This window comes from Anser brachyrhynchus, assembly GCF_964034855.1.
Source record: "Anser brachyrhynchus genome assembly, chromosome: 2".
Lineage (NCBI taxonomy): Eukaryota > Metazoa > Chordata > Aves > Anseriformes > Anatidae > Anser > Anser brachyrhynchus.
In genome coordinates this window covers 36,032,615-36,049,433 of record NC_137695.1, presented here as the reverse complement: position 1 = coordinate 36,049,433, position 16,819 = coordinate 36,032,615, and the positions used below count along the sequence as shown (strand labels likewise).

The following is a 16,819-nucleotide window of genomic DNA, read 5'->3' as shown; positions in this document are numbered from 1 at the left end:
AGAAATAACCTCCAGTGATTTGAAACATAGTTCAATTGTCTCTGCCATAAATTTGAGAATAAGTGTCATATATGGGTGATAAAAATGGCATAGGCTATTTTTTATATACTCATTATTCACTTAGTTTGTCTTTTTCAATTAACGTGGAGTCTATCTTCCCCATCTGACTGGGTTTACATTTCTTTCATAATCATATGTCAACAAACCACAATAGATGCAGCATAATGTAGCATACAGTGTAAATCTTTAGGTTAATCCTTAACATTTTTTATTATAGTTCATTTGGAATCACTTTGTAACTTGATCATGATTTGTACTAGTATGGTTTTTTCATGATAAGCTTAATGTGTTACAGCTTGATCTTTTCTCACCTCTTTAATGTAAAGAAAGGATGCTCAGCTACCCAGTCAATGGGATTAGAATATAGTCCTTGATTATGATTTCATTTTTCTTTCACTTCTTAAAAGAGATGCCTTATCTGTTTACTTCTTCAGAGGAGTCTTAGTGGTTTTAGGGTACTTCTGCTTTCTAAATCATTAACAGAAATTGTTGAGCATTAATGTTTTTCATTATTTTCGCTTTGTATGTGGCAACAAGGCAAGATACCCTTGCTTTTGGAGATCTAAGGTGCAACGGTTTGTAAAGGCAGTCCTTTCCAGAACTTTGTGCTAAAGGCGTGTTCACCTACTTATTAGACTGGATCAATGTGATTATTTTTAAATATCTTAGTGTCAGTCACTTTTATTTTATATCTGTTTCTGTGTAGGTGTTTATGTAGGTATAGGTATGTATTTGTGTGTGTGTATATATGTTTAAAGACAGTTTAGGAAACTCTGGAGAGAGACTTTTGAATATAGTTGGGGAAGAAGGGGGGAGGGAGCAGAAGCAAAATCCTCAAATATTTCTTGATTTAAAAGGTGCCAGATTTATGTGCAGAGGGACAGGCAGTCACAGGTATTGCATGATAATTTGTCTTCGGGCCTGTTTCGTATTGACGAGTTGTACAAAAAGTTTGAAACCCAATGAATTAATTGCTTTCTAATGCTAGCCTACGTAAAGCCGAAAGATAAGTGGCAGTCTGTTTGATGTTGGTCACCTTTGAAAAGTGTCTGTGCACAAATGTGCCTAGCTTGCAGCTACCTTCAGAAATGTGCTGGCCGGCCTTCCAAAATTCCCTGGCTTGCAGCCAGCTCCTGGCTCTCGCAATCCGTAGCGTGGAGGAGAGAGATGGGAAAGGGCTGGTGGTGGATTGTTGGGCTGACCTGCCGTTCCCTCCTGGTGTGACCGGCAGCACATCCACCAGGTGACGTGGTGCAAGTGTCCCTTGTCATATGATGGCCGTGTGTCCAGGCCCGAAATGGGAGTCGGTCGGCATTCTCATCAGGTCACGTAAAGGGAGCTGGCTGCCTTCGCTGCCCCATGAGTGGAAACGCACCTATCTCATCATTCTGTCATTTGAATGGCATGAGCTCATCAGGTGGCGAAGAAGTGACTAACGTTTTTGTTATCTGCAGAAGGAGGGGAGAAAGGAAGGCCCAGGCCGTAGTGTTTGTCTCTGCGAGAGCCTGTTGCACCCACCTCGACGTGCAAACTGGGTAGTTCTGTCCTATGTATGCTTGTCTATAAGTGCAACTGGTAATCGTTGGATTAAGCACTGTAAACAACAAGGCACTGTGAATTATGATTAGTGCTCTTAAATGCAGCACTTGCTTTATGCTAAAAACCTACAATATTCTTGAAAGCATCCGTGTGTGTAGTTTCTGTCTCTATTAAAGAAAATAGCCCCTAAGACCTGAAACGGTGAAAAACTTGGTGGTGTCTGCTTATAATTATTGAAGAAAGGAGAAGCACAAAATGTTTCAACAACGAAAATCAAAAACAATCTTAACTTTTTTCCTCCTGAAAGGAATGCAGATGGAAACAAAATTAAACTGGCCGTTCAGCTTTTCCCAGTTGTCTGAAATGGCAATTAGGCCTTGAGCTACACGAGGCGGCTGAATCGGACAAAGCTCTACTGTAGTGTGACTTCTCAGCTCTATCAGCTTGCAACCTGTATTGACAGAGCAATTTGTGAGGGGATCTTATCAATCGGATCTTTCAGCCCCGTGTCTGTTGTTCGTTTCTGTAGGCAAATAATTTCTTGGGGGTATGGTTCAGATGAAGGTGAAATCATGAGATTTAAGAAACACAGAGTAAGTACTGCAGTCAAGCAATCAGGCAGTTTAGCATGCAAGCTTAAGGAAAGTTGAGTAAGTTTTCAAGGTTTATTTCTCTTTGGAATTCTGGTATTTTCAGTGGAAATAGTCAACTGAGTAGCTGAGTCTCTGTGGTGGTAGACCTCCCTCTGCAGTGTGTGATTCTAAATAGCTGCTCACTTTGTTAGAAACAAGGGATGGAAATATGGAAATGCATCATTTGTTTCATGTGTTGTTGGAAACTGGTGAGTAAAAGTTCATTTAAATCAGGAACCAGTTCAAAGAGGTTTTCTTCTTGCTGTTTATCTTTTCATTTTTTTAAATTCATGAATGGGCCAAGTGCTACTGAAGCATAAAGGAAATGGATTTACACTCAGATGCTTGTGACTAGTACCTGACACTACTAATGCATCTTGGCATTAAACTGTCAGAGAAGAGATCAAGTATTGGATCATCCTGGAGAAGGAAGAGCAAATTAGTGACTAGAATAGTGGTGAGAAATAGGTAAATTTTGTATCTTTTGTATGAAGTTCTGCCTGAAATTGACTGTATGAGACTTGCGTCTCTCGTACCAAAGGCCAGAGTCTCATTCTAAGGTAAGTTTGAGGAATGTCATAGAAATTGAGTCATCGTTCCCTTATGTTAAGCCAGCGATGAAGCTTTTGCTAATTGTTCCTTTCATACTCTTCCATGGTGTAGAAGTACAGGTAGTCAAGTAATGATCATAACTTAGATTTTCTTGCTTCTTGTCCAGAGGAACTTAGGATAAGTGACTCATCTCATGTGTATCTGGCACGTCATGAATGGATTTACAGCGCTAGATCATAAGATGGTTTGAGGAAGACATATATCATCTGTGTAATTGTCAGTAGTTAAGAAAATGTATGATATAGTAATGTGGTATTTGCAAGTATATTACTTCTTTGGCATCCTGTTAAAGATCATGCATACATCAGGTCTGTCTTCATATTTTGGGACTGTGATGAAGCAAGCCATACTCTTTCTCTGAATACACGTAAGCGACAGTATTCCATGATGAATATAGAGTATTCTGTTTGTGGCTACCTGAGCTCATAGAACTTGTTTTAGTCTCACAGGAGGGGGAAGACATCCCAGGGATGTCTTCTTGGTAAGTGCTGCTGTGTAGAAACAACAAACTTGTCAGGAGCTTGTGTGTGCTTACTGTCTTTCTGTCTCTCCCTCACCTCACTTTTCATCTCCCTCTCCTCCACCTCATTATCTGCTTTTACTGAGAATAGATGGAGCATCTACTTCTGCCCTGTACCTCCATGGTTAAAAATGCTGTATTATTTCTGCTTTTGAAGTCCTAGCTTTTCAAGAAAAGAACAGGTTCTGTCAGTAATGTAGTTAGTCAGATTTTTCATATCTACAGTGCATTCTAAGCCAGAAATGATAATAAACTTGGTTTCTCTTCCCCACCCTGCTCTTAATTGTGTTATCTCAACATCAGTGATTAAAGGAAGCTTTGACAGTCAGTCAAAACCTGAGATGACATAATTCTCAGCTGGGTTTTGAGCTTTTCCAAGAAGTAATGAAGCCCACTGAGTTTACATGAAAACTTCTGATGCAAAGTTTGGTGATTTAATGTTTGAAGATTATCGTGTAATTATTGCTCTTTATTTATAAACCTACCTGATTACTCAAAGCTTTCACATTGTTGCTGTAATAGAACGTAGAAGTGGCTATCCAGTTCTTGAAATAAATATGTAAAAGTGTGAAGAAACCAATATTTAATCAGCATGTCCCTTTGAGACTGAAAGGTTGGTCTTTACTGGAAAATCCTGTTTGGTATCATTGAGGAAAAACTTTTGGCAGTTCTGGTTTTTGCCCGCAGAAAGTAGCAAGTCTTTTGACCCAAGGGAGGCTTTGTGTACAGTCAGTGTTTTGGGACTGTGTGGGCCTTTCCTTGCTCAGAAATTACAATCGTTGGGATTTATGAAGATGTATAGGTTTTCTGTGTGTTAGGACAAGAGGTTTCCGCGTATGCTGGGCTTACAGCATCGAGGCCGTTGGGGTGCGAGTCTGGAGGATTCATTAATAGACATGTTAAGTGCCTTTCCTTCTGTCCTTTTACAGAAGGAATCACATAGAACTGTTTTTTTTTTTTCTTTTTTTTTTTCCCCCTGCCTTGGGGACTGCTCTGAGAAATGTGATGGAGAAGGTCCTCCTTCCCTCTTATGGGAAGGGGGAATAATATCATTATTCAGAACTCTAAAAATGCTTTAAAAATGCAGATTTTACCATATTTTGTGAAGACAGCAAGCCCATGTAAATAATCTGGTAAATTATTTGAATTACTTGAAAGAATTACATCTTTGTAATGGTATGCTGGCGTTCTCAAAGAGTAACTTTTGACTTGCTTTCTTGCAACTGACAAGATGAAGAGTGACATGTTTCTGTGGAATTTCTGGTTTGTAGAGAAAAAAGCAGGCAATTAAAGCTTTCAGTTAGGGAACCTGAAGTAATATTCACTCAACATTGTTTTAAAGGGTAATTTTTGCATGTGAATATTTGAGTACTTAATTGGCTGGTTTTGTATTTTCATTATGAAAGTGAAATTTCATTCCATTGATGGGATGAAAATAGGATATGAAAATGATGAAAATATCTTTTCATCATTTCAAAAAAGATGAAAGTATCTTTTCATCTGATTTGAAAAGACACAGAATAAATCAGTACTATTGATATCTACATGTATGTACACAGGTTGTGCCAAAGTGTGGGTGGGGGGTACCTGCTGGGGGTGGTCGTGACTCAGGTACACTTTCCCTTCTTGAATGAATGGGTGTTATCCCATACAGCTGAGAAAATTAAGTTAACAAGCAAGGTTTTTTTTTTTTCTGTAGTTCTGCTTTTCAATTCTTAGGATAGTTGATTGGTAATCACAAGAAGTTTTTATAGTGAATTTAGGCAATTATTTTTGTTAACCAAGAAAATATACTACTGGAGGACTTGCTCTCACCAAAATTAAGTCAATGCACTGTTTTTGTACTATGCAATGGATATGTACTGTATTACAAAGAACCACAGTAACTTTTATGGAATGCTTTGATTCTACATGACTATATAAATATATCTTCTGTATAAGAATAAAAAAATATAATGCAGGTTAGAATTTTAGTTTGTGATTTTACAAGTGCATATATGCTTAACTTCAAGTACATGTTTGGTCTTGACTAATTCAGTGTGGTTATTTTCATGGCTACTTAATTGTTTGCAGGATTAAGGCTTTGGGTATGAACTTTTAGTCACATAGGGAGTTCAGAGGCAAAGCGAGAACGTTTGAAAATCCTGGAACCAGTAAGTGACCTGTATTTGCAGCCAGGTAGGCATTACTGCTGAAATTGTGAATTACTCAACTGCTTTCGTACCTTGATCTTCTGAAATAAAATGGCAGTTATACCTGCGTAAAGGCTATTTCCATGTTTTAGCTTTATCCCTTACTTTAGATGATGGAAAGTAATTGTTACAGTACTGCAATTTATTAGGACTTACTTGGCGTAATTAGGTGAGCAAGAATCAAATGTCACCGTAGGATTTGCTGTGCTAAGCATAAGTAGATCAGAGCACAAATGTATCCCATTTAGAATCTGAAATGTCTGCTAGCTATGCTGTGTGTAGGCCTGAAAATAATTTTCTTAGTTTCTTCATAGTAGTATCTGGACTAACTCATTATAGCAGAGTATGTCTTATTTGAGGTGTACATTTTTTTCTTTATTTTCTTATTTAGATGTCGACACGTTTATTTCTCAAACCCTAAAAGGAGAAAATCTGTCCAAGAAAGCAAAAGAAAAAAAGGATGTTCTTCTTAAGAAGATAAAAGAGGTTAAGGCAAGGTAAGTGAGCTTTATGGCTTTAGTATGTTAATATGTTGTAATGTAACTTGCTGATAACTTAGTTGTGTTTTTTTTTTTTTTTTTTAAGTCTTTTAATAAGCATTAGCAACATTAATAATCTGTTTAGATCTTGATTTCGTCAGGTAATCTGTATGGGTTTACCTTTGTATCTTTCATGAAGCTGCTAGGATTCAGTAAGAAAGCGGAATGTAAAGATTTGTCGCATTTGAATTGCTGTAATATTCTGAACCCTGACTATAAAACTTGTTGCATAGAGCTTACTTTCACCTCTGCTTTGGTAAGACTTATTAAAATACAAGAAAGAAAATGCATTAAAAATATGAATAAGCTTCTTATTGCCATCCTCAGCTGGTGTAAAACAGTAATTCAATGCTGAGTTTGCTTTACTGTACAGTCTGCCCTTTAGCTCTTTGTAGTAGAAAATTGAAACATAACTGGAAACTGTAGTTTGTTTCCGCAATATTACAATAGTGAAATGCTGGGGCAGGCCAAGCAGATGTGTGTAGTTATTTAAAAATCAACCGAACAAACAACAAAAAATCAGCTATGATTTGAGACTCAGTTCTATTGTTATTTACTGTTAATAAAAACTCTTTGTTTAAAGATATTTGGCTGTAGTTTTATATGTGCTACAAAATATTCTTCGCAAAAATTATTTTCTTGTAACTCTAGACAGCTAAGACATAATCTAGTACTTGCCATTCCTTTCCCATTGTCATTTCTTAAGTATCCTTCTACTGATTGCTCCTGTTGGATACCTCCTAAGCTTTGCTTTGATGGTGTGCTCCTGCATCTGTGGCAACTTGTTTACAGTTTCAAAGACAGCACGATCATCTGGCAAGGGCATCATTCTTAGTATCGTAAACTGGGGGAGGACTTGAGATGTGTCCAAAAATCTTGTAATTGAAAACTTTTGTGCATTTCATTCAGGCTGTAAATGCTTAACCGTCTGCATTTCTCAATCTCTTATCCCCAGACCTTTCCTTTCTCTCCTTCTCATTACTTGTAGGCATCTCCTTACTGACTAGCCTGTTACATGCACTACTGGTTATTGTCCATAAAGATGATTTTGGCAGCTGCATTTTGTTTGCCAGTCATTTCTGGTGAAATCTTCTTTTCACACAATCTCTAGTCAGTACATGCTTCTTGAGTAGCCATTTTACATAACTCTGCCATGATTATTTATCTTCATACATCAAAGTGTATCCAAAGATTTTTTTTTTTTCCTGAAGAAACAGCATTTTTTCCCTGTGGGGTGATAGATATTTTTTTAGGCATTACATAGACATCTTTGTATTTGAAAATGCTTTTATATTCAAGCATGCATCAACTTTTAAATATATAGTTAAATATTAACACTTTTCTTTGGATTTGATAATATAGTGCAACTAAAACTACAACTTGTGGATTTTTTTCCTGCTGACCTACTGTGTTATTGGGTATGTTTAATGGCTTTTACTTGCACACAATTTTTGAAATAATTTTAGTAAACCTTTTAAATGTTAATATAAAGATGCTTTTGTATGTTAAGATATCTGAGTTAGACGTATATACCTAGAACAGACTGCTCTGAGTTCATTTTTTGTTTGAGTCTTCTTTAAAAGGACTGGGGATTCTCTCAGCTGCAAAGGCAAAATAAAATCTAGTTAAATATTTTAGCCAAAAATAAAAATTAAGGAAAACTAGCAGCACTATATTTCAATCATAGAAGTAGTTTAAAACTAGGAATTGTTATATGCTCTGTTCTATTGCTACGGTTTTGCAAGTGTGTGTTGCATTATGTTTTTCTTTTTCTTCTTTCTGCAGTTACCCTCAAGAATTCCAGGATAAAGGTAAATGTCATGCATTTTTTTTCCCCTGTAGCATATTTTTGCCCACTGACACTCAGTTGAACAATCAGAACATACTCTTTTTTTAAATGCTTAAGCGTGCATTGCTTGACTCTCCAGGCTGAGGCTGCTAGCTCCACCTGCTGAGGGAAATAGAAAAGAGCTTCCGAGTTTCAGACTTCGTGCTGAAGTGCCGTCACTCAGAGCTAGGTCCCGTTCCCTTCGTTTAACTCATCTGAGAATGCTTACCGATGAAAAGATTAGAAAAATAGTTCAGAAATTAATATAAATGGAGCTTATGTTTGACTTAATTAGTAACAGCTTAGCATTGCGTAAGACCATGTCATGCATTTTTTTTTTTTTCAGAAGAAGTGTTACGCAAAGTAGTCTGCTTAGGAGTTAAAATGGTAACAGAATAACTTATTTCTGCCTCTTTTTTCAACAGCGATCACAAAAGTCTTCAATTCCATAGTGATATTTCTTCAACCTTTTAATAGGCTCATCTAGTGGCAATATGATACTGGCTTTTGATCCACAGCGGATGAATGTTTTCATAATGCAGCAGGATCTCAGACCTTTAGTTGGAGAGGAGACAATTTAGCGTGTTAGTAATGAAAACTGAAGTGTGGGTTATCTATTATCTTCTAGCGGAGTTAAAACAAAGCAGCAGAGTTCAGTTTAGAAAAGACTAAGGAGTTTGTTGCTACAGTGTTCTGTTCTGTAACTAAACCTGGAAGGGCTCTTATTTCCATGATGCTAATTCTTGAGGTCGTGACCTATAGCCTGTGGATGCTGGTATGAGGGTCACAGTGTGAGGTCAAAAAAAGCCTATACAAAACTCCACTTCTTGCAGTGGTTGAGAAACTGTCCGTTTCTGTACCCGGAGGTTCAGATTTGTGGGCTATGTCGTGCCTCCTGATAAAGTGAAAATATGTAAGTCATATTCAGGCAAGTAACGTTACAACAAGGCACAACAAGTTCATACGTTTCTTATCACTGCTTAAGTCAAGTCATAGAAGTATAACAGTTCAACTGCATGAAAAAATACAACTTCCCAAAGATTGCTGAGATTTTGTAAATTAAAGCTATGTGATTCTTTTAAAAATTATATTGAAATTGTTGCTGTTTTTTAATGTTGTATGTTAGCGCCCTTAATGAAAAAACGTAGTTTCCCTCCTTCCGTCACTGTCCAAACTGAATTAAGAATGGAAAAGTTAAATGTTATTTTATTAAGAAAATGACTAATGTGAAAATAGGAGAGATGCTTGTTTTGTTACAAATACAAACTTTCTGGAAAGCATGCTTTTGAGAAGTTAATATGTCTCGGTCTGCAACTCTCCAGTAAATTTGAGAATTGTCTGCAGAGAACAGTTTTTGATTACGGCTTTTTTTTTTTTTTAAGCTCAAGGAAGTTGTAACGTATTTGCTTTCTTCATTGACAATTTGATTCAGCATTTCTTTTGCAATTCACAATTTATTAATAAAAATAAGGTTTCATTATCTCCAGTAAAATGTGATTTAATTGATATAGTCTATAATTGTAGCTATAAAACTTGCTCTTATTTCTGTGAAAATTATATTCGATCTTATTCTTTTTATTAGAGTATATTTGCTTCTTAAGGAGGATATATTGTGTCTTTTATTTAATTCTCATGATCATCTCTTAGTTTCATCTCTCTGGAACTATGTACAGATGGTGAAGCTTGCAAATGCTGACATCTTAGTTTTCTTTCAGTATTTGTCAATAAAATGAGAGGGCTTTAAAGTTATACCACTGTCTTCTGCAAATAATGGTAAGTTTCTCCAAATCCATGTACATTTACATCCATGAGTATGAAAAATTTGTGAGAAATACGAGCCTGCACTTATTTGCAAAATATTTGTGGGAATGTGGTTCAGTGGTATGAGTTGTCAGTCTAATCTCCAGAGATCAAGAAATGTATGCTAAACTTTATTTGGGTAGTGTCATTCTTACTTTAGGCCTGTACAAATTAGGCGTGACTTGTATAGGTGTAGAACAAAGGACTCACATGGAGGTGAGCAGTAAAATTCTTTGCCAGCTACTGGTGTAACAAAGCAGAGGCAGCTGCTGAATGAGGTCAACTTTTGTGCACGTTCCTACCTACGTGCACACCTAGATGTTTGAAAAATGGAGAAATTAATATTTAAAACTGTGATAGTATCGATGGTCAGATGTCTTCCCCATTCCTCCTACCCTCTCCAGAGAAAGGAGAAATACTCCCAAAATATGAGGTGATAAAGGAGAATATCTTTTAGGAAAAAAGGAGGGGTGGTAGAAGCAGAGATGTGGAGACTGTACTGAAAGGATCTAGGAATGAAAAAAACTACTGTGCACGTTTAACTCATTTGCCATTCTTTGTTTTGTATTAGCAATTACTTAATTTTTTAATGCAAATAGTAGTCTTTTTTGTAGCTGAAAGGAACGGTGCAGAATGATTCATACTATGTGCAGTATCATCATGCTATATTAATTGCCACGTTATCTTGGCTCTTGTCAAGAATTCTGTGGGCTGTGACCTGTCGTCGTTCCAGAGGCATCTAGAAGAATGTTTTGAAGGCTGAAAGAAGTGGACTACATTTTCAAAATTCTTATATTTCCTAAATAACGTAAAGCAACTTGACTCTGGTCTCTCAAATAGCAGCTTGTAAGTTGTTCCACAAGCATGCTTCGTGGGCATCAGCTTGTCACTCTGCTTTCTTTCACCATTGCTCGTTCTTAAAGTTCCACTGGCTTTTGCGTGTAGTGACTAGCCTGTTTGTCTAAGGTATTGTATGTGGGCTTTTGTTGTATGGGCTTTTGCCAATAGCATACAGAATCTTGCCTTCTATAACGATAAGGCAAAGAGGTTTAAAATAAAGTAATAAAAGTTTATTGAAGAGCCTGTGCATGAGTATAGTCAGGCTTTTTAAAACTGAAGTCATCTATATGCATATCTAACTTTCAGAAAGCGTCTCCATACTTCTTTGCAATCAATTTGATGAAATAGAGCACTTTCTTGCATCATTGTCAAAAAAATAAAAGCCTATTACTGACGTGTTAGGTCAGTAAATACGCTGGCAAATGCATCTTCAGTGCCTATGTACTGAAAAATGAAGCTTTTTATGGGAAGTGGGTACATGTGAAAATCTAAGACACTAAATTCATAGTACAGGCAAATATTTGACTTGTGTTACCTAATGATACATTGACTTTTACAGTTAAGCAAGATGCTGATTTATAAAGTGGATTTGTTCTCATGACCAAAAAAATATAATTATTATCCAAAATAGTGATATTTCCATAAGCATTTTATTAAATTGTTTTAATAATATAATTAATTAAATAAATAATATATTAATTAAATAATATAATTAATTAAATAATATAAATTATTTTATCCTTAAATTAAGGAACTCACTTGAAACTTCTTTTGCTCTTAGATGCTTCTCACAAATTTTTTAAAAATTTGTAATATATGACTCCTCATCTAAGCAGTTTAAGCAAAAACAAAAGGTATGGTCACACTCAAGATGACCTGTTCTAGATCATAGAATTGGGAAGGAACTTGAAACCTAAGATAATTTTCACAGAAGTCTGGACTTTGTCAAAGCTTCTGAGTTAATACAGTTTTTGGCATTTCTCTGTTTTGAGATTAATTGAATCAATACTATGGCTGCCAAAATGTTTAGTTAAAAGAACCTTGTTTTCAATTATGCTAAAAATAGTGCTAAAGTTGGCAGAAGCACTGTAAGCCCTAGAAACTGTATTTGTGTGTGAAGTTCACTTGCCATCTGTTCTTTACATTTATTTTACTAAAATATATATTTTTAATCACTTCGCAAAAAAATGGCTCGGTGTTTAAAGTGAGACACCAAAAGTACTAGATAAATTCAGTCATAATATGGGAATTTGCAGAACAAGTTCTCCATAAAGCTCTCAGTGCAGCTCATATCTGATCTGCAACACATGACGGTGGCAGTATTTATGCAGAAAAGTATGATTTGACTTTTGCTGAATTATCAATTTTGAGCGTGGTTTAAAAAAAAAAAAGTCCACTTCCATTTTCATTTTCATTTCACTTGAGCTTAATAGAAGATAAACCTATGGCTCTAGAGCATCAGTGGTGTTCTCTGCGTGGTTATGGGAGCACTTGTAGGAAACCTTGAGATGATTCAGGTGCCTGTGTGGCTCCTGGCAGAGCAGTGGATGTCTGGGGCGTGAGACACCTGCTTCCTGCAAACAGGCAAGCTGATAGAGTAGCATTGTATACAAAGGCTTTGTGTTTTCTGTTTTTTTTTTTTTTTCCCCCTGTTTTCTGTGGAGGTGATATTTCCTTTTTTTGCTGCTGTACGCTGTTTTTTTTTTTGGGAAATGGCAGCAGGGATCTAGAAGTCATTTTAGATTTGAGAAAGGGAGGTGGTAGCTTGTGGTGATCAGAGCAGCGGCAGATAGGAGTTCTGTATTTTAACACACTCGAGTTTTCAGTCAGGAGCATAAATACATCATTAGTAGTTAGCCATAAATGGGAAAGATACGGCTTGGTTGTTACACAGTCCTTCGAGTACCATCATGATGTATTTCTGGAGAAACCATCAGATGCATTAGAAATGTGCCAAATACCGCTTCATCCTGGAAGTCTGGAGCGTTTCATTGTAGGCAGGTCGCCGCGTTGTCCTTTTATGCCACGCACAGCTGTTATCTGTGAAGTGTCCATGCCAAGTGCAATTTCAGGCAGCACAAGGTACAGCCACCAGTGCACCACAAAACGGTCGTACCCTGATGTGAATTATCAGTGTGAGAGGGAGCTTAACTATATACTCAGCAAGTAAAACATGTTTGTATTGCTCTTTTTGCTTGAAGCATATTTGCTTATAAACCTAATGCTGTTCCAGTATCGTTTTAACAAGTAGCTGCTAAAGGATTCCTACTTGACCTTTACAGAACGAGCCATTAAAAACTATGATGGTAACATCAGAATCCAGAAGACTCTTCAGCAGCGAGTGGTCAGAGCAGATTGTGAGGCAAAGCACGTGTTGAGAGAGTGGCCGTCACCAGTCACCTTGCAAGGGTGGATGCTCGTGGCGTGGGTCAGCAGCAGCTTAACAAATCAGCTTCAGTTATCAAGGGGCTAAAGTAGACCTGTGACAATCTGAAAGCAACTTGAGTTGTTTCTGTGAAAACCTGTGTAGTGAGAACCTCGCATTTATTTGCGTGGTGGGTTCATTGCTTTTTTGTTTTCATTGCTGCGAGTGCTTTGCTCGGCGGGCTCTTCCCACAGCAGCAACTGGGCAGAAGGCAGTTACTTCAACCTGCTGTGACTTGGGACCTCTTGAAATGGCAGGAAGCAAGACGTTTTGACTTGTGTGTCTCTTAATTTTTGTGAGTTGTTTTCTCTTACACTTGAGCAAGCGTTCAGTGATCTGAGGACCTCTAACAAGCAGGAGGCTCTTTCAGAGGCATTGGCTGAAACATCTTGCTTGCTCTTTTATTAGATTTAGGGGCTGAAGTGCTACCTTTAAGGTTTAGGGGTTCATTACTGTAATCAGAGTATTTTAAAAAAAAAAAAAAAAGCAACATACTTTTTCCCACCTTGGAAACTCATTTTCTTCTGCCGTAAACTGAATCCCTTTAAAGTAACATAGTCCTGCCTATTATATTCAGTTTATACCAAATAAACCTATTGGAAGTCTTCAGAATAGGGAACAGGGACAAAACTGCAGCCCTTGTTACAATGGGGAGTTTGTGTTTTATGCTCCAGTTTTAATGTGGTATACTAAGCCTTTGGTGTGCATTATTTCCTAAATCAATAAATAAGCTGTAATTGAAAAGGTAGCATTTAATAAGGAAAGACATTGTATGGTTTTTCTTACAGATAGCTTAAAATATTGATTCTGCTACCAAACCTGTAAGAGGTTAGTTTAAATTGCAGAATCTAGAGAATAGGATCAGTTCATACACGTATTTTTATTATTGTTGTAACTCTTAAGTATCTACTGTTAATTAAACTTTTTTTTTCCAAGTTCCAGATAAATCATACGTTATTTTGGGGAAACAAGAAACTGTATTAGTGAGCATCAACTCCTTAATTATCCTTGTGACTACATAACAGGGACACATTCATGTCATTTCTTTGTGCAATAACTTTTGCAAAGAAGTATTTTTAAACTGATCATTAATTTTATGACCACAGAAATGAGATGCAAAATTTATGCTGTTGTCATTGGCACAGGTTCAAGGCACTACTGACATTATGTGTGATTGTAATGGAATGACTGCCAACTAATGAGTCTATAGACATTTCGTTTGAGCATGCTTTGCTTTTAGATGTCTGATTAGGCAGTAATGCTTTCAATTATGCCTGCAAATTGCATTGGATACATTTACCTGATGCCCATTGTTGCTTTGTAGCTCGGTTTTCTATTACATAAATGCAAGTTGAATGCTTTTCTTTAATTTATTGATGGTTTTTGGGTGTATTTTTAGGTCCTTGGCACCTGAAGAGAGGAGTCATGGTTTTTGCTGCTCAACACTGACTCCTCTGACTGTTTAAGGAGTAACACTGATAGTTTCACATGCAATTCTATCTAGTCTTCCGTAGGAGGTGGAGTATAAACTCCAGTGCAGCACCTCGATGGAGGAGAATGTGAAGTGGAGAAAAGGAAGTGATTACTCTGAGTGGGAATGCAGGAGACCCCACAGAATCCGTAGGAAGCCTCTCTGTAAACTGTCAGGAGCAATATCCTTATATATTAATAGCATACACTCCTAAGATGTCTTTTAACCCTGCCAAAATTAGGAAGCAACAACCCAAGGCTGATAGTAGCCTGTAGTTACTCTTTCATGTGAGCACATAAAAACATTGTGAAACGTTGTCTGTTAAAGCTCCACAGCATGTTGAGTCAGCTATCAAAATGACTGCAGCTCTTCTATACAAATTAGATGAGTTAAGGATTACATTTCAGTGTATAGTGTAAATTTACAAATACTTCTGTTTATTCTAGAATAAAAAATGGAAGTTTTTGCTTTAATCTGGTCCTGCAAAGCTGCAGATTATTTGTATCTCCATTTAGTCTCTGTGACCTGTTCTCCACATTTTTCACACACACAGAACCAGGGGTGCCTAAGTATACTATTGTATGACTTGGGATCTGTATATTTGTTCTAAATTTTCTCATATTTTTTTCATTGTCTTCAAAGACTCCAAGACTTTATTGTCTTTAACAACTTGTATTGAATTTAACAGCTCGTGGATGCTTTGAAGGCTATAAACTCTGAAAGCATTGAGTGTATAACTTCTTTATGATAAATCAGTGTGTTTTTTATTTTGTTTTTGGTTTGTTTTAATGTTATTTTGACCTCGGGTATTGTGGACTTAGGACAGATACTTGTCTTACTATAAATCTACACTTGATGTATCTATGGTTTTTGTTGTTTTAAATACAGTGTATACCTAGGTAATATACACGAGATGCTCTGAATATGTATGTATATATTAAAAAGATCCTTTCTAGATCATTTGGTGTTTATATGAATGCAAAGCACGAAGGTTTATTGAATTCAAAATCTTTAATATAATCACAAAATGCTAATGGTGTAGTTTAATGGAAGAACAGTCTAAAAGTGTATCTACGTAAACTGGCATAAATATTACAACTCCTCTGAAAGAGATTATGCATTGCTGAGAGGGGTAAAATTCTATGGAAATGTTCTTTCTATATGTGTACTTCTCTATTAGTCATTCAGATATATCTAGGTTTACTCGTACTATTCAGCCTCTGGCATTTGAATGCTGGACTGTTTTGTTTGTGGAAATATTTTCCTCTAGAAATACAGCCTAATATTTTAAATTTATGCTGGCATCTTCATGAAGGTTAACTGATAGTACGTTTGTGCATAGCTGATAAAAGGGCGTTTTCGGCTGACAACCAGGGTACCAGAGGTGGGGAGTTATGTACACCTATATGCTGTGCATCCTAAACTAGTAAAAATTTAGGATAGGGGAGTAATGGAACAACTCTTGACAACATATAAGTTGTGAATATCATGTCTGCTCTTTTTTTAACAGTCTATTTTGTAATATCTATTCTATATATATATGCATAGAGAGGCAACTGGTCTCTGGCAAGCAAGAGTGACAGATGATCGTGCAGGCTGTAAATATGGCATAATATTTTTATGTTCGTGCGCTCTCTGCTCTGTGGTTTTCTGTTTGGAGGAAGAGGTGAATCCTGGAGAGGGATAATTTACTTTTGATTGGTTTGACAGGTGTGATGAAATGCAAATATTTTGATCAGATTAACACGGTAGCTGGAGAGCTACTGGAAGATGGCTGTGTCAAAAATAGATTGGAGTCAGGTTCAGATTCTAAACAGTTGTTGTATGGCCTTGGAGCTTGAAAAGAAGCTTTCCCAAGAAAAGCATACTAAATTAATGAAAGGGAAATCCAATTTGGTATTCAGCAGCTTGGGCTATAAAAAAAAAAATCCAACAAAGTGAAAATCAGACTGTCTTATCTGCAAAGAAAACATGCTGCTCTTTGGTAAGACCTGTGGTGCTTTTTGGGCACAGACTGAATTTGCCATGACCTTCTGTTATTAAATAGAAGGTAAAGAAGTAAAATTCTCAGCCATGGCTAGACAGTCCAGCTGATGAATGTGGTTCATATGGGTGTGGAGAAGAATATTTTCACTGTTCATAGGGGTTTATTTTGGATCTAGAGAAATTAGATATGTTACAGAGCTCCAAAAAGGAATATATGAAAAGAGAAGCATGTCTCTGGAAAGGTTTTGCATATGAATATACTAAGCAATCTTTCTTTTTCTTGCTTTTTGAGAAAATTGAGGGTCATTTGATCTATTGGAGCATCAGCATTATAATTTTGGTTTGGTGTTAGCATCAGCTTTAATTATTGCATTT

At 36.7% G+C, this 16,819-nt stretch overlaps 1 protein-coding gene and 1 long non-coding RNA gene across 2 annotated transcripts in view; both read left to right on the top strand.

Moving 5' to 3' along the window:
• SKAP2 (src kinase associated phosphoprotein 2) overlaps positions 1-16,819 on the top strand; it is a 115,226-nt gene that overhangs the window by 4,887 nt on the left and 93,520 nt on the right. Inside the window, exons 2-3 of the mRNA XM_080582199.1 lie at positions 5,947-6,052; positions 7,880-7,905. Of these exons, the coding sequence (XP_080438325.1) occupies positions 5,947-6,052; positions 7,880-7,905 (132 nt within the window). The remainder of the gene's footprint in view (positions 1-5,946; positions 6,053-7,879; positions 7,906-16,819) is intronic.
• Positions 7,912-14,275, top strand: LOC308190609. Its single transcript, XR_013947369.1, has 2 exons — positions 7,912-10,568; positions 12,845-14,275. It is a non-coding gene; the product is annotated as an uncharacterized lncRNA (long non-coding RNA).